Below are 24,757 nucleotides of genomic sequence, written 5' to 3'. Positions count from 1 at the left end.
AATGATCGGCTGCTTCCAGGATACATGCCAAAACAACTTACTAGTATAGATATCACCCTGAAATCCATCCGTGTTTAAATAATTAACCAAAAGTCATTCATTTCTCACGACTTACATGTATTTGGTCTATCATAATAACAACAGAAATCCTGTCACATATTAACTATATGGGTACATTTTTTATTGTTTATAATTTGGATAGAGTCAAAGTAAAGTAGGCTATAGGCTAGAATTTAGGAAGTAGCCTGGCTACTTCCTAAATTCAATCCTGTTAGATCGATGGGCGGGACTTCAGGAATTTGGCTTTATGGGTGTGAAAATTCCCCATTAAAATGAATAGGCCGGTGAACTGTACAGGTACAAAAAAGAAAAGAAAAGAAAACTACTGTCGTGGAGTCTCGCGTTACTTCCCAAAATCCCGTACAAGAAATCAACCAGGAAGCGAATGGCGGAAATTTAGATCCACCTCACCACTCATGCTTTCAGCTAGCAGTTTTTAGGGGAGATCCGTTTTTGTCCTGAATGGAGAGGCCAACCGAGTAGACAGCAGATGTCTTCAGCTAAAAACGGTGGACGATTTTGAAGAAACGATGTCGTCGCGTCTAACTACCCGGCAGGATCGGTAAAGTGTATGGACGGATAGCCTGCTGAGAGAGTCCTGTCACTGACAGCCTGCCAGATTAAACACCGGTAGGTTTAACGTTGACGTCTGCATTTTAACACTGACGCTCCGCTAAAATGAGCTGAAGACAGCAGATTTCAATAAACACCAGAAAACAAATCATTTGATCGGGACTAGCAAAACCCTAGAGAAGCAACCATATGGACTTGACAGCTCTCGGAGTTTAAGTAAATTTAAGGTTTTAAGATTGCCTCTAGCCTACCTTATCAATCAAATGGTGGTAAATTACTACCACCAGAAAATATCTGGTGGCTATTGACTGTAACCGCAGGCGAATAAATAAATATGTGACAACTCTGCTAGTAACTCGTCAAAGTATTCACAATAAGTCAGATAATGTCAGGCCTATAATCTTGTCACCCACCATTGGTATCTCTAGATGTCAGGCTGTCTGTAACGTGTATTATAACTGGATGAGCAAGGTCTGGCAAATTGATCTTGAGCAGCAGTATCCTGTTGTTGCTTTGAACCAAATAAAAAAGTTTGTTGTTTCATGCATGAAAACACATTGTCAAACTTCTTTCTGAGAAACGCATCATTTCAGATTTGGGGAAGGCCATTTCCTGTTTCAACATGGCAATGCCCCCATGCTAAAAGCCAGGTGTATAAGGAAATATTCTTTGTTTGGAGTGGAAAAACTTGACTGGCCTGCACAAAGTCCTGGCCTCAGTACCATCCAATACGTTTTGGATGAATCTTGTAGTATAGTCTGTTAAAGTAGCATAGAGATGGTCTTGGTCCTTCTATCTATGACTTCTCATTTGCAGACACATGGCCATGCTCCTCAGCTAGCCGAGGAAGACGACGTGAGAAGACGACCAAACTAGCATCATGTTCCTGAAAACATCTTTCACCACTGTGATTGTGGGGGTGTTTGTGGTGTACGTGCTCCACACCTGCTGGGTGATGTACGGGATAGTGTACACTAAACCCTGCGACAGCCCCACAGGTGACAACTGTATCACACCCTTCTTGGCAGGTGACCCAAAACTACAGGTCAGTAATGTGGAGGGATAGATGGTAGCACTGCTCATTTTTAATTTTGCGTATGTTGCCAGTAGTATACTGTATAAATGTAAAACTATCTGTAATTTATTTGTGTGTGTGTGTGTGTGCGCCCAGTTGAGTATCTACACTGCGCTGCAGCCCAATGCAGAGGGAGGACATACTTTGATCTACAAAGAGGAAAAATTTGATGTCAACAGCAAGTTTGAGAGGTTGGTGGGGCTCTTACTTTTTAGTAACTTTTTAAATTTTACATTGAATAGAAAAAAAAAGTTGTAATAAGCCTAAGAAATTAGTTGTCTCTGTCCTCGGATCTGATTAGTTAAATCAGATGCATGCATAAACACACTATATTCTGATATACAGTATATCTGTCTAAAAATACCCTCCTTCCTTTCATCCTCTTCCCTCTCTTTCCTCCAGGATAGTAAATGTCTCCCTCCCTAAGAAGACCCGCAACAATGGAACTTTATATGCGCTAATATTTGTCCATCAAGCTGGCGTCACTCCATGGCAGGATCCACAGCAGGTCCACTTGGTGGCTCAGCTTACCACATACATGGTCCCTAAACTGCCTGAAATCTCTTTGATATCTGGCGAGGATCAAACACAGGTACTGAGGGGTTTATATTTTCTGAGTAAAGGGTGTGCCAGGGCATGGGGAGGTGCTTAAGGTACCTACTTCACTGTATTATATTAACTCCAAAAAGAATGCACTTTTAAAAAATACTGTCTTTTACATTTGCACATTCTGATTGATTGTAGTCATTATTTGGCTTTTATATTCGTTCTTGTATTGCGAGCACTGTGAGAATTTTTTTTATGATGTATAAATAGTTTATATCAATAGTTATTTTTAGTTGTAGCCTGTGTTTTATTTTGCAAGATTGTTGTTAATATTTGTAGCTTATCTTGGCCACTTACATTTTCTAATACCTAATTAACTCAACTGCAGAACATGTAGTATTTATATCTTATCAATATAGATACAGAAGAGTTTAGTTACTAATCGGGCGTTTGATTTGAGTGTAAAATAGCTTCGTCTTACGTGATCCCACAGGGTCAGAAAGAAGAAGCCCAGCAGAAGAGACGTGATGGTAACCCTACGGCAGGGGGTGGAGCTGGTCCCACGTCCAAGGCCGACCACCCAGTTTCTCACTGGCGCACTCGCCTGACACTCAACATTGTCGGCGACCACTTCCTGTTTGACAGAGAATACCTGCCTAGTGATGTCCACAGATACCTCAGAGTGTAAGACAGTGAATACCGAAACACATGCACACATACAACACTCTATGATAATTAAAAAGGGTATGGTGTTAAAACTACTGTACATGTTAAACACAATGCATACTGGTACATTTAGGCATATATATGTCAGACAGTTTCTTTTAAGCATACCTTTATGCTAATAGCTGGCACAGACCTAAATTAGGATCCGGAGGCATCAGGGGATGTTTTGTTTTTCTGTATTTCAGATTCCAAAATGGTAAGAAGATGGTTTATCTACCTCTGCTGTTTGTTGATGAGCTCAGCAACCGGGTCAAGGACCTTGTGGTAAGCTTTTACATTTAAATAAATATTATATAATGCACTGTAATTGATATTTAGGTGATTTGTCAATGGCGGATTTTCAAAAGCACATTTTCTCACGGAACTTATTTAGAGGAAAATGCAAACACTGATTGTATACTACAACCTAATGATACAAGGTTGGTGTGATGACCCAGATCCTTGTTGATTTGTTTCCACTGACCCCAGCCATCAATTACTTTCTGCCCCAGAATAAAATAAAACCAAAGCATGTATGGAAGATAATAGTTTACAAATGAGGCCATCACACATCTGAAAATATTGATTCTGTAAGATAAGATTATGTGGATCTGTCATTTCACATACATGTATTTTTTAGGAGATCAACAGTACCTCCATGGAGCTCCCTCTGACCATCTCCTACGACTCTATCTCTCTTGGGAGGCTACGATTCTGGATCCACATGCAAGACGCTGTTTTCTCTCTGCAACAGTTCGGTATGTTAATCATATCTGTCACACACTCAACACATAACACACACACACACACACACACACACACACACACACACACACACACACACACACACACACACACACACACAGTAGAAGCCTTGCACTCTTAATACCATGTACTGTATATGTGTGTGTCTGTCTCCCTGTACGTGTTGCAGGTTTCACAGAAAAGGATGCTGATGAGATTAAAGGAATCTTTGTGGACACCAACCTGTACTTCCTGGCTCTGACCTTCTTTGTAGCTGCCTTCCATGTAAGTCTTCGCCATACAGCACCACACCACATTACACTAGAATAGAATAAAAAATTGTGTGTGTGTGTGTATATGTGTATATATATATATACATTTTTTTTATATATATAAAAATGTAATAGCATGTGGATACATTCCTGATTAAACATAAAATCAGCATGTACAGTATTATTAGAAACAAACTTTACCCACTCTTCACTTTCATCCTTAACATAAGCCTTTAAAAAGCTTTGACACTCCAATAATACAAGAAAAAGAAAACGTTACGCTAAGGTGTACTGATTATGAATGGTTGACACTAAACTGTAGCTTGACAGATTTATGTCCTGTCTGTTGCTATTTCAGCTCCTCTTTGACTTCCTGGCATTCAAGAACGACATCAGCTTCTGGAAGCAGAAGAAAAGCATGGTGGGAATGTCCAGCAAAGCAGGTAGATAAATTTGTTTCCACAAAAAACACAATATTGGACAGGAAATAAATGCAAAACAGGTGACAAAGTTGGAAAAGTCTGGAGATTCAGCTGCACACCATACATTAGTTGAGACTGACTGAAAAATGCTTTACAGTGCAGTATGTAAAAACAAAAGTTAGTCTACAACAAACCAGGAATCTGCGGTGTAGTATAATCTGACTCTGTGAGTCTGTGTTCTGCTTCGTCCTGCTCAGCAACAAAAGCATCAACAGAGTAAGGGATGCTCTTGCGTGCTTGCTGTCAGGTAATGGCAAGAATTAGCCATCTGCAAAATGCTGTTGAGCATTATTTTACCCACAGCAATATGATAGAGTATAACTCTCCAAATGCATCAACATTTTGCAACATTGAACATTTATCTTTTACTGGATTAAGTGACATCCACAGAAAGTGAATAATTCAGCAATATCAGTAACTTGGTCAAAGCAGTTGAAGTGTAATATTTTGTGTTTTATTTCCCAGTGCTGTGGCGTTGTTTCAGCACCATCGTGATTTTCCTCTATTTGTTTGACGAGCAGACCAGCCTGCTTGTCCTCATTCCTGCTGGCGTCGGCTCTATCATTGAAGTAAGTACACACAGACTTGAAACACACACTTTAAAAATACACACCTACATGCATTCAGAACTGAATATAAACATATAAACATGAACAACACTTCTATTGATGACAAGTGGAGTTTTATAAGAATACATTATTCTTGTTCATAAATGCATAGTATTATTCTGTGTTTTGAGAATGTTTTTCGTTGTTGCAGGTATGGAAAGTGAAGAAGGCCTTGAAGATTAGGTTTTTCTGGAAAGGAGGCAAACCAACATTCCAGGTGTGTGTGTGTGTGTGTGTGTGTGTGTGTGTGTGTGTGTGTGTGTGTGTGTGTGTGTGTGTGTGTGTGTGTGTGTGTGTGTGTGTGTGTGTGTGTGTGTGTGTGTGTGTGTGTGTGTGTGTGTGTGTGTGTGTGTGTGTGTGTGTGTGTGTAATTGATCTTTTTTCTATAATCTGCCATTTATTTTAACAGCTCAGTATAAATCAAATCTTCATCAAATCAAGGTTGCTCTCCAGTGTTTGGATCCTTTCCTCTTTCTCTGTCTGCTGCTGTAATACAGCTCTCTACTAAATGACTGTGGGTTGAAACTGAAAATACAGAACAAGCACTGGATCTACGGCAACATTTTGCGACCATGACAAATTAATAAATGGAAGCTTTGATGCAGAAGTGTATGATTGGCCTTGGTATAAATTTCCGTGAAAAATACTACAATGGTCAGTTCTAATTAACACATATAGTTTTTAAATGTCTCTTTGGCCATTGTCCCATGTTTCAGATCCTCTCACCTCACAGCTGTACAGATAAAGAAAATATGTGTTAGTACATGTGCTAACTGTAAATTTGTGTGTGTTTCTCTTTTCTGTGGAACAGTATGACAAATCGGATGAATCGGAGAGGAGAACAGAAGAGTATGATACTCTGGTAGGACACTATAGACTCTCACTCACACGTGCATAGACTACACAATATAATAAACCACACCACACACTGCACTTTTGTTACTGGACAGTATAGATTGTGATGAAACTTGATGTGCACTACCTTGTGTTTCTCTGTAGGCCATGAAGTATCTCTCATACATCCTTTACCCGTCGTGTATCGGAGGGGCTGTGTATGCTCTAATATTCCTACGATATAAGAGGTAGGGATCTGTGTGTACCTAACATGCACAGTTTTTACAACAATTTTTATAGTGTCAACAGTTTTAACATGATTAATTCCCTTTGTTTATCTGTCCCTGTTTTAGTTGGTACTCATGGTTGATCAACAGTTTGGTTAATGGTAAGCTTTTTCAAACTCTGAACACAGGATGAAACACCTTCAACTTGATTACCTCATTGTGCCATTGATTTCCATTATTTAATTGACTAGAAAAGTTGTTCTTGATGGTTCCAGGTGTATATGCCTTTGGCTTCCTCTTCATGCTTCCTCAACTGTTTGTCAACTATAAGGTCAGTTCATCACGGTCAATGTGTGTGTGAGAGTGGTCTTAGATTTCATAACATTTTAAAATGTGGTAATGGACAAAATACATTTATTATAAAAACTCTAAATGGGTGCCACATCTCTGCTCTAAGAGAAGAGAAGAACTGCTACATGTAACAGATAAGGTAGGAAGATAGCTCCACAGCGCTACTAGAGGTCTAAAACACCTTTAACTGCTCCAGATCTTTTGGGAACTTTGCTCACTAAAACATGAAATGTTTGCGTGAAAGTTTGCATCTCAGCATTGCATGTAATTTGATTGACTGTTTTTGTCTTTTAAACATCCCACCGACTTATTATGCTTAATTTAACAGCTGAAATCTGTGGCCCACTTGCCCTGGAAAGCCTTCACATACAAGGTGAGAACACAACAGAAGTTATTTATTCTGTTAGTACTGATTGACATGTTTTAATTAATTGATGGATTTAGAGATTTGCTGTTATATTAATACTAACTCCAAATCACCAAATGTCCAGCTTAAATATTGTGGTGTTCTGTCACAGATGAATGATTGACAGATACTGAATTATGTTTGCTATAACAACCCTTTTTTAGCATTGTTATTTTCAAATGTTAGATACATAATTTAATTTAAGTCACACTGTCACTGAATATCCTTGTTAGTGCTAAGTTTTTTTTTTTTTATATGAATTGATTGATATTTGTTGATTTTTGCCAGGCATTCAATACCTTCATCGACGATGTGTTTGCCTTCATCATCACCATGCCAACGTCCCACAGACTGGCCTGTTTCAGGGACGATGTGGTGTTTCTCATTTACCTCTACCAGAAATGGTACCCACACAAACCCACACACCACACACATTCATAAGGCACCAACAAACTACACCCAACAGTTTTCTAACCTAAAACTCTCTCTCCTTTCCCCCAGGCTCTACCCAGTGGACAAAACGAGAGTAAATGAATACGGAATTTCTTACGACGAAAAACCTAAAGGAAAGACTCACAAGGACTAGTGAGGAAAGACTTTTTGGCTTCCATGATCTGGTATCTTGTCTTCAGTCCACAGGTATCCACTGATTGGTTTTGGTCCTTTAGTGTCAACTGAGCTGGTTTAACGGTCCAGAGGCAACTAGGAAAAATATTTTGGGCTCTGTTCAGTTAGTTGTAAATGGACCAGACGCATCAACATCGTTGTGTTTTTATGACTTTTTGCTCCGTCCCATAGTGCGAAGTGTCGAAAGGTCAACATCTGCTTATCTGCCTCATGCAGTCTGGAGAATGTTTTTGTTTTGCAGTGTGTGATGGGACAGGAAGATCATTAAGATAAACCTCTAACCCATTTCAAACTGACACAACAACCTGGGAAAAAAACTTTTCTCATTGGTGCGAATGGCCGGCACCCTGCTCACGGCTATAACCGTGTCTACCACAGGTCAGACACTGCTCACCTTTGGTATGAAATAGTACACTGATTACTATAGTAACTCTACTATAGTAGATATTGGTGGCCATTTTGAGCCTTCTCAGCTAGAAATTCTGCTCTTCACAATGCACACAGCCAGTCACATTCCTTGTCTATTGGAACAGCTCCATACTGTCATTATATCACTGGATGTCTTATTTTTTTTATTTATTTTTTTTAACCTGGATTTCCAGCTTTGCATGTCTGCATATACTGGTTTGGTTGTGCTAAGCTGCAAGAGGAAGGTATGATTTATTACAGAAGGGTGGGACTCCAAATTAAGATGAAACTGACTTACTTTATTTTCAGAATTTTATTAGTAATGTTAAAAAGGGATTTATTATAATTTTGAAAAATGTTTATGTTTACAAAAATTTCAATTAATTAACTGACTGCATACATTTTGAGAAGAACTGCTTTGAAGAATGATATATCTAAATATATTGATTTTTCCAGATGATTCCATAAGCGCAAAGTGTGATACATCAGAGCTTTCAATCACTGTTTCCCAGTCGTAAGTCGATGTATTGTTAGCTCACTTAATCATTCCTGATGCAGAATTTGAGTGCTTTTCTAGAAATTATATGAAATTGTGCTAATTGTTTAAATATTGCTCAGTGAAAAGGTTGTTAAAAATGTGCCTCTTAGAAAATATCAATTTGTAGACATTTCAAATTCTTTCAAAAGCTTTCGTGTTTGAACCCTGGTCCAAATTCCAGAATGACAAATCCTGTCCTTGCCTCAATGTTTCAGAATCTTTATCTGCAGTAGAAGCAGAGAAGATTCTGATTTGTCGCCATGGGGATAACTTGCCTAAACGTTCTAGAATCTTAAACTTGACCGTTCCAGAATATGTTGAGTTGAACTCTCTTGAGTCCACCCATTAAACAATATTGACTTTTAATACACTGTTAAGCTGCCTACACATGATAAGAGGTAAAACCACGAGGTAGGGTGCAGCTATACGTCGTCATTGCTTCTGGCTTTGGTTGAGCTTTGAAAAGTCAGCCGCAACAAGGTCAATGTTGAAATCATTTTAACTTTGAGCACAGCGCTTGCCAGCAATTCCGAGCGGTACGCTACGCCGAGGTATAGCGCTTCCTCCCTAGTTGTCTCCAGTGCTCTTCCCAAAGGAAAACAATGGCACAGCCAGCGCAGAGTGGTTCTTACCGTGGATCATGCTTAACACTGGAGGGTACCAATGAAAGCCATACGGTCCTTTCCATCCACTCTAGTTTTGTAATTTTACCTGCTTGAGTATTTTTTTTTTACATATTAGGGCCAAGTAAATATGTTGGTGCCAAATGTGAGAATGATTCTTTAAACTACTTCTGAGCTTTGTATGTTCACCATAAATGGTCCATCTGATGTTTTTAAATATACATTGTAAGGTAAATGGTAAGACTTGAGGAAAGTATTACTATATTTGGATTTACAGTCACATTTAGATATTATTTTTTTTTTTTTTTTTTTTTTTTTTTTTTTAATAGAAGCTATATGGATAAATTAGGTCTGTGCACAAAGATCAGCACAGCACAGTTTGTCTATGCATGTGTAATAAGGCCAGGAGAGATACGCCAGATAATTGCCTTGAAATGGTTTTCCTTTTTTGTAATGTTCGTGTTTTTGGTTGTGATTCAATACAATTGTTGACTGAACATGTTTGCATTGGTTTAAAACCTCCAGACAGGTTTCTTTTGTACATTTTCTTTACACTTTTAGTTTTAAGTGATTTAAGCAGGAACTTATGGAAGCCTATTTCTGTCAGTGAAAAATAAAAAAATTATGAAATCCTTGTCTTGATAATAAAAACATCTCCTTGGTAAGTCGTAATTATGAGATACAAAGTTGAAATTATGAGATTAAAAAGTCATAATTATGTTTCTTCTGGGTACTTGGTAAGTACTTGATCTTATATCGTGATGTTGGTTGTAGCTCTTCCTAGACTGCTGCAATCCCTTTCAGCTCTGATATCACCGGTGCGAGCGTGTTGCTCCACTGTTCAATCACAAAAGTGGGCTCTTGAATCAGTTTTTGGTAAGCAAGCTCCCTCAAGATTTGCTCAGTGTTGTCTGCTGTTGGAAGCATCCGGCAGTTGTGATTATCCATGATTTCCAACAATTCTTGGTCAACAACTTTAAAATCTCAACGACAAGATTCAAAGATCACTCGTTCAGACTCTGACACATACTTGGAAAAAGCTGGCCACAAGATCACTCTCAACACAGCCCAAACAGCTTGCTCCAGAAGTACAGGTGCCAGTTTTACAGGAAGGGACTTCTCTTTTTGTCAGCCAAGTGTGATTCTACACTTCCCATTTCTTGTTTCCCAAAATCATGTTGTAAGTATGGCACTTTGAAGCCATTTTCCATAGTGCACTGCTCATAAAAGTAATTCCAAAATTCTGACAGTACATTTCTCAAAACCTCTCCATCATCCACAGCCTTTTCAAGCTCTCCATTGGGAAGAATAACTTGAGAGTAAATGTCCTCCATGATGCTTTCCTCAGAAAACACTCAAATAAGTTCTCTAAGAATCTGTCCACGATGAACAACAATAATTTTCTTCACTCCTTTTCTCGGACTGGCTTGTTCCTGCAACATATCTGTGAAAGGTGGCACGGGGTTGTTCAAAAGACAGTTCCTGAGACAAAGGCAAGGTATCATCAAAACTGGAGTACTCCATTCCAGAAATGCTTTCTGTGTGGAAAGTCACAATGCCACTGTCCTCTAAAGCATTTACATGAAATGTGTCATGTTCTGGCAAACTAGATGCATCAGTTGAGTCTATGAAGTAAAGAGATTTGTACAAAAGTGTTATTTGTCCCGGCTTTAATATTCTATGATACGATTAGCTATAATACTGACTCAAGACCTTACATGAAATACATTTGTTGTTCATGATTTATCTCAACACTTAACATCTTGTAACAGGCAACCAACTTGCAGTTGAGCATTTTCACGTTAGATATTTTGTTATCACATTATCATTCACTAGTATACAAGTAAAGCTAATAAATTACCTATTAGCTTTACTTGTATACTGGTGTTATTAAAAACTGAACCTAGTAACCGAAACACCCAAGATGTAAAGGAGCTATAATTCTTTAGTATTTTGTTTTTATAGCAACATTAATACTGCAATGATGATAAGAGCAATACAATGCAAATTAAATGGCAACAGTTAACTATTATGTGTAATTTGTTTAAAAACATCAATCAATAATAAAAATGACAATTGTAGAGGGGCTTTTGTTATGTGTAATTGTATTCAATTTAGCAGAAAAATCAATTAATGTTCAAAGTGAAAATAGTGGGAGCTTTACAGATTACCAAGCAACCTAGTTCGTTTTAATATGCAACTACGTCTGTCGTCACTTTGTGTGCGTACTGACGTCGGAGCAACGCAGCCTTTACGCAGAGTATATCATGCAGGCTCCCGCCCTCTCCCTTCCCTTTTCCGCTACAGGAAGTTAACGTGCCTAAGGTGCTCGGTTCTTCACCAGAAGCTAAGGCCCTCAATCCGGCGACTAGCACCGTCAAATTTAGGCATCCACCGCGAGAAATATAAAATCTAACATCTACAATGGCCTCCGTATCTGAGCTCGCCTGCATTTACTCCGCTCTGATCCTCCACGACGATGAAGTCACCGTCACCGTAAGTGCTTATCCCTGACCGCTACACCAATGCCTCTTAACTGCACCCTTTGGGAGCATTGTGCTAGAGGTGAAAGTCCTAAATAATAAAGCTGAGAAAACAACTGCTCTGACAAATTTGGGTAGTAATGTCCGTTAAATATAGACGTTTAGGTGTTCAGGTGTCCAAACAGTCTAATGTACCGGCAAAAATGGCGGCATGCTTGTTGCTAACGTTAGGCCACGTTTCTGTGTCTGGACAGCTCTTGTCTCTGTTGTGACATTCATGAGTTGTATACAACATGTGGCTGTAGTAGTTACTCGCCACATGTCCTGTACATCTAACGTTAATCAGTGGGACGTTCTAGTGAATGTCCACAGCCGCGCAACATGTTTTTATTTTCAGAAGGGCTAACGTTATGGCCGTGAAAAGTGCATTAACGTTAGTAAACCTGTGTATTACCATGTTTTAGTGTGCCTTAAATTTATTTATGATGCTGCACAATATCCATATGACGTAACTTTACAAACCGCTGCTTATATTAAATCAGTAACGTTACATAGCATCAATATAGTTTTAACGTTAAATCTATATGGTCTCAGAATCCAAAGCCTAAGACAATTCAGCGTATAAAATGAAACTCAATAGCCTATCATCCCTACATTTTAGAAGCTGTAAAAATGAAATTATTACATATGACTTAAGTGATTACTTGATTTTCAAAATAACTGTCAGTCTCTTTTCTGTGAATCAATTCAGCATCCCTCTCTTTCAATGAGCACAACATAAAATAGCATAGGTGGAGTAGTAAAACAATGGGCAAATTGATGTGATGGATTAATGAAGACTTTGCTTGCTCCTAACTAGTCTGTGTACTGATAATGTGCATGTAGTTGTTGCTAGTTTAAGGATGAATGAAGTCGGTTTTATAACAATTTCTGTTTTCTGTGTCTGTAGGAGGACAAGCTGAATGCTCTGATCAAGGCTGCTGGAGTCTCTGTGGAGCCCTTCTGGCCAAGTCTGTTTGCCAAGGTGAGAGAACAGGGGTTGGATCAGGGTAGGACTAGGGTTGATTTCAATGTGAATTGCGCGTGACCTGGGTCGCTACCAGCCGGGGCAAGATGAATTATGTGATTGGTTGGAAATGACAGTGGGGCAAATCTCTTTTCTTAAAAATAAGTCGTGAAGCCAACAGCAAAGCCCAACTTTACTTTTAATGAAATCAATTGATGCTGGAGTAACCTACTTTCTTGTCCAGCTGCTGCAATAAAAATGCAGAGGAGATGCATGTTGATGGTTATTTGTGCTTTAGAACGAAAACAAATAAAATAAGCTTTATCTCTACTGTACAATGACAGATTCAAGTAGCTACAAAACATTAATTCTGCTGGTATACAGATGGACAAGAGTATGTGACAAGTTGGCTGTTCACTGAATGATGTGTAAAGCCCTGCCCATTTCTAGCACTTAAGATACATTTTGTGTATTGCTCCCGGGTTGTGACCCAGGTGATTTCCGAATTATCATGACCGGCTATATACCCACGTTGTCTGGCTTGGTTTGAATTTCACAAAGAAGGGTTGAACCCTGATCAGACAACCCTGGCCCAACCCGGGTCAGCGGTGTGAAAGTCGGTAGTGTCTGTTGCTTCAAGCGCCTGTTGGAAGTGTCCACAACAGTTTGATTAACGATGCCGTTGACTGTATTGCTTCCTTTTGCAGTCGCAGACAACCAGATTTCTTTTGACTTTTTTTTCATGGGAAATAGGTTATATCTGGGTCTTCATGTCTAACAAATCCTGAGCTGTAGGCTCAGCTGGTCACTACAGGAATTGTGTACAAGATTAAAGTGGCTGCAAAAAACAATTAGTGATTGTTTTGTAGTGAACATCACAATGTTGGAATTGTATGTGTTTTACTGCCATTGCTGACTACTTATGACAATCAAAATGAAAATGGCAGAATTACTTTTAGAATGTACTGAATTAAGTTTGCAAAGGGTCTGTAGAAAACTTGATTTTACTGTGGTAGGTTTTCTAAGTATTTCATATTCATATCAGGGTTTGCGTAAATTATCAGCACAGACTTGAATTGCTGAAGAGCTTGCTCTACACAAGAACAATGGTGTGCTAATGCCTTTAGTTCTGTAGGTCTGTAACTTAGTCACCAGAGCAAGTGCCGGCATGTGAATGAAGTGACTGACCTGTGAATGTTGTTTCATAGGCTCTGTCCAGCATTGACATCGGCAGCCTGATCTGCAACGTCGGAGCCGGAGGTGGAGCTCCAGCAGCCGCTGTTGCTGGAGGAGCTGCCCCTGCTGGTGACGCCCCAGGTAAGTGGACAAACGATGGTTTAAATTGGAAAGCATACTTGAGATGGGCTTAACATTCAAATGCTTCTGATATAGGGCTGGGCAATATATCTATATCGATTATTGTGATACGAGACTAGATATCGTCTTAGATTGCATTACAGTAAAGTTGTCATTTTCTGAACTTACCAGACTGTTGTGGCTCTTCTATTGTTGGCCTTTATACAATGTGTCATTACATCCACATCACTGATTATCAAAAATCTCATTATGTAAATATTCTGTGAAAGCACCAATGGTCAACACTACAATATTATTGCTGTATCAGTATCGAGGTATTTGGTCAAAAATATCGTGATTGATTTTTTTCTATTGCCCAGCCCTATTCTGATATTTAACTTTGTTACAGAAACACTAAAATAGGATAATTTTAGTGATTATGTGAATGTGATTTTAGTCCCATGCTGTACAAATGGCCTGCTGTTGAGATGTAGACCTGCCAACAGTTTGGTAAATGAATTGGTGTAGCATGGCCTTTCTTAAAGGAGTCTGGTTAAGGTCTTGCTCAAAGTGAAACAAACTGAACTTTTCTTAATTCAGAGGGGAAACCCTTTGTCATTTTGAAATCCTCCCCCAAAAAGGATCCCAGCTGAACTACCAGGGTACTGGGATCTTTTTTGTGAAAACCAATATCTTTTTTTTTTTTTTTTTTTTTTTTTTTTGGCCATGTGTTTTTAAATTGTCAAATCTCCAGAGCTTTGACTACATTTGTGCACCCTGCAGCTTGACTTTATTAACCATACCCTCTGTTTACTCCTACAGCTAAGGAGGAGGAGAAGAAAGAGGAGAAGAAGGAAGAGTCTGAGGAGTCCGATGATGACATGGGCTTTGGTCTCTTTGATTAAACTTTTTTTCTTTTGTAATTAAAAACAAAATTACAAAACTGTTGCCTTGTCTGACTCATTTTCTTCTCCCCATGATACACTGGTACAGACATCACCTGTCACTATCAAGACATGTAATGAAATGTTGCAGCTGCACTAGAATATAACAAATGTTTCCCTTAACTGGTGGTGTTGGTGATGGCACAGTGGATATGACACATGCCTTTTGGTGTGGGAGATTTGGGTTTGATTTCCACTGCACTACACCAACCAATGTGTCCCTGAGCAAGACCCTTGAACCCTAGTTGCTCCAGAGGCCTGCAACCTCTGATTTTATAGCAATTGTAAGTCTCTTAAAACTGCATTAGTGTTAAAGACATTACATGAGTGTTTGATTTCTAAGTCTGAAAGGTGCATCGCTGAAGTGTAGGCCTCCTCAAGTGTAATATACAACGGTTACCAACAAAATGAGTGACAATCAGTCGGTATTCATATTGTGGAGCAATTCGCTCTTGAAGTAAAAAGACCGGATTTCCAGTCCCTCCATGTTTAGTCAGCGAGCCAATAGAGGCCGCGGGACTTCCCAAACTGAATAAATCCCGCCCGCACATAAACACGAAACTGATTTGCTAGCTCCATTATAACTTGGACATCTGCTGAAAAAATAATTGTACTCATTAGTATGATTGCCGTACTGTTTAGATTAAAAAACCAAACACCGACGAAGACGTAGCGGACCAGACGCGAGCTTTTATTTTGAAAAATCGAAGCTCGGGGTGGCACCACTGATACCAGGCGGGAAACAAAATAACGAATCCCACTATGCATGGACGCCTGACCAATAGTGTGTGAATGCTATTGAAGGGCGGGTCTTGGCGTGGCCATAGTGGGATACGTAATATCACAGCCGGGAGGAGGGCATGAGACGGGAACAAAGTAACTAAAGTTAGCAGGCTTCTTCACGCCGCGTCTGTTGACAGTATGTGTGTAAAATCTATACAAAATATATGAATTAGGTTTCCCCTCAGATTTAATAAAGACCACATTTCTTGCTTATCTTTTTAAGCGCCAAATGTGACACTTACACAGAGCTGTGCGGGTTTATAAAATTCAGGGTTTAACGTCAGCAAAACCACTCACAACTCACCTGTTAGCACATGGCCGCCCCTTTTGCTCATATTAGCGACGATAGCTTAAAAAAGGCGACAACGTGACAATATATAGGTTAATGAATGTGAAACAAAACTTAAAAACGCCACTGTGAAAAGAATAGCCTACCGAAGTCGAGGCAGAGCCAACCGTGCGATTTTCGCGTACATTTTGTCATGACAGTTGCTGCTTACAAGTTACATAATTTCAGTCGTGTCCACAGCTGCATTTAATTACAGTTTACATACCTGTCGTCAAAATATCTCGTCCAATGACTACAGCTAAAAAAAATATATAAAATAAAATAAACTAGAAAATGTGTGTTCGTTATAGCCAACTTGAGACATACATAGTTTAGGGTCAGGCAGACACACTTAAAGAAGCAGGCAGAAGCTAGCAGTATTTCTTAACGATAACAGTGTTTTTATTTGCTTGCTTTAGCAACTGTACATGTGACTCCTTCCTGAGAATACTACTCACCTCAGGGGAGAGGGAACAGTGGAATGGAGAGAGAATCAGAGGAAGACGAGGCTGAAGGAGGACAAGTAGAAATGTGGGGGTGACAGAGGATGAGAGGAGAGGGAATAAAATGTATAAATAACTCCAGTGGAGGGAGGTAGAAAGACAGAGAAGAAAAGCAGAAGGACTGATAGAGGGGAGATAAAGAGCAAATCATGTTGGACATGAACAATTTAAAAGATAAACCCCATGAACAAGACCTGTGCCCCATTTTGGCCAGCAAGGTGTGCATCTGTCTCTGGTTATGTGGGGAGTAAAACAAGAAACTGCAACTGTAATTCACCCCCTAAAAAGACAGACAGAATATTATTAATGTTGAATTCTACTGGAAATTTGACAATGAGGGCGTAACTGAAAGCTTGCAGCACTGCATATTGCTGAGTGAACATTTCTGAGAAGACAAATAGGATAGAAGGAACCCACAACATGACAATTTGGCTTCAACATACAAAACAAGCAATAAATAACTTTTTGTAGAAACTTCTGCAAAAATAACAGGTGAGTTGCTGCTAAAAATGTTGATTATTGAGTAAACCAATATCATTTGAGTGAAATGTTCCTTTTTTTGTCAATTGCAGTACATTTGGCACAGGGTGACATACTGTACAGTATAATTACCTCCATTGCAACTCAAAATCCCCCCCCCCTCCTTCCACCTCTCCCCCCTCTGTCCCTTCACTTTTCCACCTGTTCATCCCTCTCCCTTATTCACTAACAATTCATGCCTCAGAAACATGTTAAAAATATAGCTTCTTTGTATATTTACTATGCAAGTTAACTTAAAAAGTGGCCTGTGACATTTAGTTTGTTCTTCAAAATACAGATTTGATATTTCATTGTTACGCCATCTCTCGGTGCCTGAGATATAGAGATCTAGAGAAAAGAAAGTGGAAAAAAAGAGATGAAATTATGACTTTTATGAGCAGCTGTAAAGCAATTATTTTGCCCATTTTTTCAAGAGGAAAACTGAACAGAGACATACTGTAAGAGTCAAGCCTGAAAATAGTAATAATAATAATTAATAATGACATAAAAGCATGTTCAAACAACAACATTATCATATCATCTTCATTATCGTCCTCATCCTGGCTCTTCAGTTCCAGTTGTTACATCCTGCATGTGTGGAGCGTGATAGTCGTGTTGATGTGGCAAATCTTGGTGCGTCCATTCACCAAAATATCTCTGCAGTCCTTCAAGCAAGCCTCTGAAACCTTTGTTTGATTCACTTTCATCAAAGATTAAAAAGTAGTAATGGAGGATTTAATGAAAAAAAAAAACTCATCTTTGACGATACGTGATGGGGAGAGGAGCGTTTCTCTGGATACAAAAGCAAATAATGCAACAAAAGTACAAAATAACACAATATTGACTAAAACATGACCGTTAGACCAGGCCAAAGAGAAAAACTAAACGAGAAGATTGTTTCAGTCAGTCATGTTCCCTGTCCATCAGTTCATTTATTAATCCGTCCATCACTGATATCCATCTAAAATGTTCTCTTCTCTTTGTGATTGGCAAAGAGCTACTGCACTCTCCATCTCCACAGCAACAGAAACTAATGTGGGCGGATCATCTTGAGTCGTGATTGGTCAATGACATCCAGCAGGTTCTTGGCGTCCACTGCGAGGGCGTGAGCTGCCATTAGCATCTGTTTCTTGTAGTCCTTTTGTAAACTGCACAGAACACAATTACTGCGTCACCATTACAGTAAAGTAAGTAGTAAATCATTATCAAGAAATACATATCTGTGGTAATTGTACCTACCTTGTCATGACATACTGTTGTGCCAGTTTCATCTTCGCTATTAACTCGGCCAGATCTGAATTCAACAACTTCTGAGCCATCTCAATCTGTGATAACAAACCAAATCTCAAAGATCATCACACAAATAGAACTAGTGCAGTGCCTGTTTGGAATGGGCCGATTGCTTGGTTCCCGCCCACAACTTTATCTAACTATAAGTGTGGTTCAATCAGGCGCGGCGCGGCACACCTAGAGATTCGGCATGTCCCCTTTTTTTCGTCTAGCCATCACACATCCAGCTAATGTTATTGCCTTGGTGGGGGGAAGCAGACCCGGAGAAATGTGCGCGGTTTAAATAAATAAATAAATAAAAACTTCCTTTTTGATCCCTATACAATTGTTTTGCACTTTTAACAATGTTTGGGAACTGGAAGTTACATGGAGTTGACGTGTTTTACTGCAGTGAACATGCAGTGTCTCAAATGAGAAACATAAAACTTTGCTTATCATATGACCGCATGAGTAAAGAAAATGCATATATCTAAATATAATAATTGATTTGAGTTATAACAATTATGTGTGTTGTATATATGTTTGCATGTATAAAACTATTTATTTTTAATAAAATAATAATTTATTTTACTCTGATGCACCTTTATTTACAATGTTCAGGTTGTTTTTTCAACCTTCATTATAAAATTGTATCTTAGTGTGTGTGTGTGTGTGTGTGTGTGTGTGTGTGTGTGTGTGTGTGTGTGTGTGTGTGTGTGTGTACCTCTCTGTGTGTGCTGGCTGGCAGCGCAGGAAGTGTCTCGTCCACTGTCGCTAGCAGAGTCCTCAGCGCCAGACCCACATCCTACACAAACACATTTTTGCATCAATCTTCAGTTAATATGCACTTTTAAACCTGCAGATGATGGATCCCTACTTTGCATCTAAACACTTTAAAATAAGGGATAGGGACAACGGTAGCATCAGAACATTTTCTTAAAGCTAAACTGAAAGTTAAAATCACTGCGGGTGTTTTAATGTACCACACTGTCAAAGTTGTACCTTCTATGACCCTTTCTAGAGAGTGAATTTTAATCCTACCTTGACCATTGGGACGTACTCTTCTGGGGCTGCAGGCTGAATCCTGTTGGACATCTCAATCACAGCTTTAACCAATCCGGTCACGTTCTCGTACACTTTGTCGTTAGAGCGATCCAAGTTGGCGGTGGGGGGTGGGCTGATCTCCTGAGGCTGCAACTGGACCAATGAGGAAAGTGCGACAGTTACAATGAACCACTAAAAACAGACATTTTACACCTTTTTATTATTTTTTATTAATTCCTTTTAGAAATTGTATTATAAGTAAAATTTGAATTTCTCAAAGAAAAGCTCTTCCTGCTACCATAATCAACATAGGTGGCTATAGTTAAACAGACACAACACTGGGGGGCAGTATTTGACTAGATTCACACACTCACACAAGCCTCAGATTTCTGTCTTCATGCATTTCTATCTACATTCTAGGACAGAGGAGTGTGTATGGGTGTTAGTACAGTGTGATGGCAGGACAGACAGGGTCAGTTTTCTAGTGAGTTTTTATACTAATGATAAATTAAACGATTTAGTGTAATGTGAAAGTGTTGCTAGTCATGCTGAACCAATAAGCTCTGTATACCTGCTAACATATTAGAGTTTGTCTATGTTTCCCCTTTAATGCAGGTTTAATTCATGTTTACAAAACTATTCAGCGGATTGGATTTTGTTTAAGCTGTAGCCATTAAAGCACGGCTGTGATTTGTAGGGTACCCCTTTAATGAGAAAGAGCTCTTGAGGAAAAGCCTCAGTGGAGATCTTAGTTTAAATGACAAATGAGCCACAATTCAGTTTTTGTGCATTTAATTTTGGCTTGTGAACGAGAAAAAGTTTGTGTATCAATACAAATAATGACAAACATATTCCACAGCTTCTCCTGTAAAGATGATATGATTGAAAACTACAGTAATTTAACAACATTCATTTAAAGGTCCCATGACATGACCACTGAGGCTTTTATATAGGCCTCGGTGGTCCCCTAATACTGTATCTGAAGTCTCTTTCCCGAAATTCAGCCTTTGTGCAGAACTACAGCCACTAGAGCCAGTCCCACAATGAGCTTTCCTTAGAATGAGCCATTTCTGTGTCTGTAGCTTTAAATGCTATTGAAGAGGAGGGAGGGGGGGGCAAGGTGGAGGTGTGGCCTTGACAAACTGCCACTTTGCTCGTTTGAAAGCCATGATGTCTCTCTCTTTCTCATGGGTGGGCTAAATTCTCTGGGTGGGCAAAGCAGAGAAAGGGGAGGTAACCTTGCTCCTTATGATCTCATAAGTAGCAAGATTCCAGATTGGCCCATCTGAACTTTCATTTTCTCAAAGGCAGAGCAGGATACCCAGGGCTCGGTTTACACCTATCGCCATTTCTAGCCACTAGGGGACCATAGGCAGGCAGGGGGAACTCACATTAATGTTAAAAAACCTCATAAAGTGAAATTTTCATGCCATGGGACCTTTAACTATATTATCATCTAAAGAAGATGCAATGGAAGACATACAGTGATTAGTTTACAATGCTTCTATTGATCTAAGAAAAAACACTGACAACTTTTAGATTTTGGTTTTATTTTTCATTACCAGAGATATTTTCACTCTATGGCTACTACTATGGCTACTACAAGCATAAAGCCAGCTTATTAACACATGATTTGTAGTATCCATTGCTTTAAAGAATGGTGGAACAAGCTAACAAAATAATCTCAGCTCCAAGATCGACATACTAGCCTTTTGGAGCTTTCATCCACATCCCACAGTCTTCACCATCTTTGCTAATGACCATGAGATACATTAGCAAGCCCGGATGAGATTATTCAGTCACAAATACTGTTCCCAAGTCAAGAGTGAACTTCCAAGCTCAACTGTTTAGCTGGTCATGCCAACAGTGATATATGTTTGGCCTCTGGTAAAGAAAAATAACTACAATTCAGAAAGCACGATTTTAATAGGAACTATTCACTACCTAACTCTACGGTGATGACAGACAAATACAAAGATCAGCTTACCCTCCACGGCTATTGGGAGGTTGAGGAGATGGGAGGGAGGTGTGGTTGGGTGGATGGGTGTTTGACAGGGAGGAGATTAAAGGGGATGTGGGTGTGCAGCAAGTTGTGATGAGAGGGGGAAAGGGTGTGACAGATTGATTGGTGAATATATGGTTGCAGAGTAACAGGTCAGAAAAGCAGGATAAGGAATAAGAAGATGGCAGGGTGTTAACGGGAAACAAATGCATGGATGTTAATGAGAGAGGGGGGAGAAAGAATAAAAGGGAGAGAAGAGGGACAGCACATTAGGCCAAAGCCAACCACAGGCATGGCATGGCACAGCATGCAACCCATCGGCAAAATGCCAAACAGTGTTGAATTCAACTCAAAGACGATATGCTAGAATGGGAAAGAGGCTAAATAAGAGCACAGTGAGGGACATTCATTTTGCTCAAAAAGATTATCTCAATCAGCTACATCTGATAAATTTTTAAACTGGGGAATACATTCTGTGTTTTAAGGAGATTCGGTGTTCATAGCTCTGATGTGTTTTTGAGTTTGTGTGCATATATACCTTAACCCCCTCGTTGTAGCTGTCCACTGGGCAGAGATTGGCCAGGTTGCCTAGGTGACCAGGAGCTCCGGGACGGGGCGGTTTCTTAGGAGGAGCCACGTGTTCTGGAAAAAAGGAGTATGATAGTATGATGTGTATGCAGTATGATGCATGCTAACAGGAACTTTATGCTGGTGTGCAGTGGTGGAAAGTATGGGACTCAAGTACTGTACTTAAGTATAATTTTAAGGCACTTTTACTATAAGTTTTTCTATTTAATGCTACTTTAAACGTATCCAGCTATCCCACAGTGTATAAACCAGTTAACATGTCAGCATCATTTTATTGTTGCAGCAGGCTGAGGTTGAGCATAATTAATCCATTAATAATAATACTCCAACAATATAATAGAGTAGCTACAGTCAGTTCTCTCTGAAAAGGGCAATCCTGTACAATGGGTAGTTTTACCTTTGGTACATTTTACGGACAATACTTGTGCACTTTCACTTGAATGCAGCACACTTCATTTCAACAGTACTGTTTTACGGTGTGTAATCACTTCTTTTACTTAAGTATGTCTGTGTGCTCGTTCTCTCACCTGGTTTCCCTACAGGCTGGTAGATATGTTGGCTTCCACCCTGTGCAGAGACAGACACACACAGGTTACACTTTGTGTCGTCTTTAATAAATAAATAATCATTAACAGGAGAAACTCTCTAAATAAGAGGATACACTTTGCCAAAAAGTGAATGTGATTTCACAAGCTAAATATAAGAAAATATACATTCACAGTTGTTTTTGCATATTGAGATATTCCCACCAGAAAACATCACTACTCAGCTACAGTTGCAGTTGATACAGATAAGGTCAATTCTGAGAATAGCTTTAAGATACTATAATCTACATTTACAGTAAAATGGGACTGTGCAGTGCTTCTGGCTTTAAAGTTCCCATGAGCCCTCTGTGGTCATGTGGTTGTTGTGTAGGCAGTGCCCTTGCTGGCACACAGACAGAAATACTTTTCCTCCTTCTCCCAGCCTCTTTATTTTCTCTCTCTCTGTCTGTTGCACCATTCCATTCTTTTCCTCCGTCCTCTTTGCTATAATCGTCTACTTTTCTCCTCTTTTTCTATCCATTGCTTATCTCTTTTAATTTAGCATTGTTTTCTTAATCACTGTGTGGAGGGGGTTAAAAACTGATTTTCAATGTAAGCGCACACGCACACGCACACGCACACGCACGCACACACACACACACACACACACACACACACACACACACACACACACACACACACACACACACACACACACACACACACACACACACACACACACACAGACTGACCGGTGCTTGAAGTGTGGCATCCTCTCTGTCGATGCTTCCTCTGCTGTTTCTGGACTCTGTCTTCTTCAGGGAAGATACAGAAAGTAAAAAAAAAAAACATAACTAAGCATGAGTTTTGGAGAAATTTCCATAACTGTAAAGGTTGTACCAGCTAGTTTAGCGATAAAAATATGAAAAACCAAACACAATCAGTAAACCGTTTGACAGTCACCTGCAGGTTACCGAAATAAAATTCTATGCAGAGCAGCTGTAGTTCTCTTTTCCCAACCAAACACCACATGTCAACAGAAAAATGCACTTAACCAGCAAAATTATTTTGTAGAATTTAACTTCAACCAATGACTAAGACGTGCAATAGTTTGTCATTTTTCCACCTACACTGCCATCATCATCATCATCATCATCATTATCATCATCATCATCATCATGTGAGTAAGGAATAAGAGCAGCAGATAAACACAATCCTGTCCACACACATAACCTACTGACAGCCTGTTCATGCCAATTAGTCCACAGAAAACAATAACATTACAAAACTCTGTCCACATTTGCACCACCAAAACCCAAGCATGACTCCAAGTCCCTCTCTCTTTCTGTTTCAGTACCGTATTGGTGAAGCACGCCTTGAAGAGATGCATCCTGGGAGAACAGAGGCTAAAGAAGACGGGAGGAGGAAAGCAGAGAGTGGAGGCCATCGAAAGGAGGGGGAGATAGGGACAGAAAGTATGAGAGAAAGATGGATGCAAGCAAAGAAAAACTTACGACATAGAGAGAGAAAGACTGATGAAGTAAATCATGAAGGGAAGGACAGAGAGACCACAGAAACTGTGAGAGAGAGGAAACTAAGAACGTGGAAGAGGAGACAGAGAAATGAACTGAGAAAGACAGAAATATTGAGTCAGAGAAGAATGAAGGGAGAGGAAAAGACAGACAGAGAAAGAGAAGAAGTTTTTTTCCAGAGGAAAAGCTCCAAAAAAGATCCAACCGCCTCACTCTCCTCTCGGTTTCTCTCCCTCAGTCTGTTTCTCCCTCCCACTTTTTCCATCTCTCTGCATCTCCCTCTGTTTCCACTTTCTCTGTTTCTCTCTCTGATGGGTGACTCCTTGTTCATTCCACCCTCTCCACGGCTCTTGCCAATCCCACTTCCTTTCTCCCTCCTTCTGTCCTCCACTCTTGTTCCTCCTCACAAACTTCCATCTCTTTCTTTTCAGGCCTTACTTTCCTTCTCTTTCCCCTCTGTTGATCCTCCTCTTTACAAATTAATTACAAAATGTACTAGCATATTTTACCAATAGAACATAACTTCGGCACAGTAGACAGTATTCTATAGTGGTAGAAGTTTTGGGATCGTTTACATATTTACTTTTTTCTGCTTTGTCTCTTTTCAGGAATAACTTGAAAACCACTAACAGTATAAACTTTTATATTCTCCTTTTTGTCACCAAGATTCAATATCGTTTTAGACCTGAACTTGAAGCTCACATTCAAAGTAACTTGATAAATACAACATATTACAACATTAAGTAGCTTAGATGCCATTACTCCTCTGAAGGTTTTACAGATGCATTATTAATATATAGGGTTGTGAGTTCCCAATGCAATGATAGAGAGCTTAGTCAACACAAATTCCTTCAAAC

The 24,757-nt window shown here is 39.5% G+C and overlaps 3 protein-coding genes across 20 annotated transcripts in view; 2 read left to right on the top strand and 1 right to left on the bottom strand.

Moving 5' to 3' along the window:
- Positions 1-364: 364 nt before the first annotated feature.
- clptm1l (CLPTM1 like) lies at positions 365-9,286 on the top strand. Its single transcript, XM_028597313.1, has 18 exons — positions 365-690; positions 1,450-1,678; positions 1,805-1,899; positions 2,111-2,300; positions 2,748-2,938; positions 3,166-3,244; positions 3,600-3,717; positions 3,894-3,988; positions 4,334-4,418; positions 4,923-5,026; positions 5,217-5,282; positions 5,877-5,927; positions 6,065-6,147; positions 6,253-6,287; positions 6,402-6,457; positions 6,806-6,850; positions 7,172-7,287; positions 7,385-9,286. The coding sequence occupies exons 2-18, from the start codon at positions 1,514-1,516 to the stop codon at positions 7,467-7,469; spliced, it is 1,659 nt and encodes a 552-aa protein (XP_028453114.1). The 5' UTR covers positions 365-690; positions 1,450-1,513; the 3' UTR covers positions 7,470-9,286.
- Positions 9,287-11,356: 2,070 nt separating this feature from the next.
- rplp1 (ribosomal protein lateral stalk subunit P1) lies at positions 11,357-14,811 on the top strand. The gene is made up of 4 exons (XM_028597532.1): positions 11,357-11,575; positions 12,512-12,586; positions 13,777-13,885; positions 14,687-14,811. Exons 1-4 carry the CDS (start codon positions 11,504-11,506, stop codon positions 14,767-14,769), a joined length of 339 nt encoding a protein of 112 aa, XP_028453333.1. The 5' UTR covers positions 11,357-11,503; the 3' UTR covers positions 14,770-14,811.
- Positions 14,812-16,297: 1,486 nt separating this feature from the next.
- ptk2aa (protein tyrosine kinase 2aa) overlaps positions 16,298-24,757 on the bottom strand; it is a 71,589-nt gene continuing 63,129 nt past the window's right edge. For 17 of the 18 annotated variants that reach the window (XM_028597139.1, XM_028597142.1, XM_028597144.1 and 14 more), the window contains 7 exons: positions 23,121-23,183; positions 22,372-22,411; positions 21,795-21,898; positions 19,252-19,407; positions 18,935-19,015; positions 18,181-18,266; positions 16,298-18,089 (listed from right to left, as the gene is read on the bottom strand). In XM_028597139.1, coding sequence (XP_028452940.1) covers positions 17,972-18,089; positions 18,181-18,266; positions 18,935-19,015; positions 19,252-19,407; positions 21,795-21,898; positions 22,372-22,411; positions 23,121-23,183 — 648 coding nt within the window. In that variant the 3' untranslated portion in view covers positions 16,298-17,971. The remainder of the gene's footprint in view (positions 18,090-18,180; positions 18,267-18,934; positions 19,016-19,251; positions 19,408-21,794; positions 21,899-22,371; positions 22,412-23,120; positions 23,184-24,757) is intronic. The other variant, XM_028597140.1, reaches the window with a different exon arrangement.

Source organism: Perca flavescens, chromosome 14 (assembly GCF_004354835.1).
Source record: "Perca flavescens isolate YP-PL-M2 chromosome 14, PFLA_1.0, whole genome shotgun sequence".
Lineage (NCBI taxonomy): Eukaryota > Metazoa > Chordata > Actinopteri > Perciformes > Percidae > Perca > Perca flavescens.
This window is presented reverse-complemented; position numbering and strand designations above follow the sequence as displayed.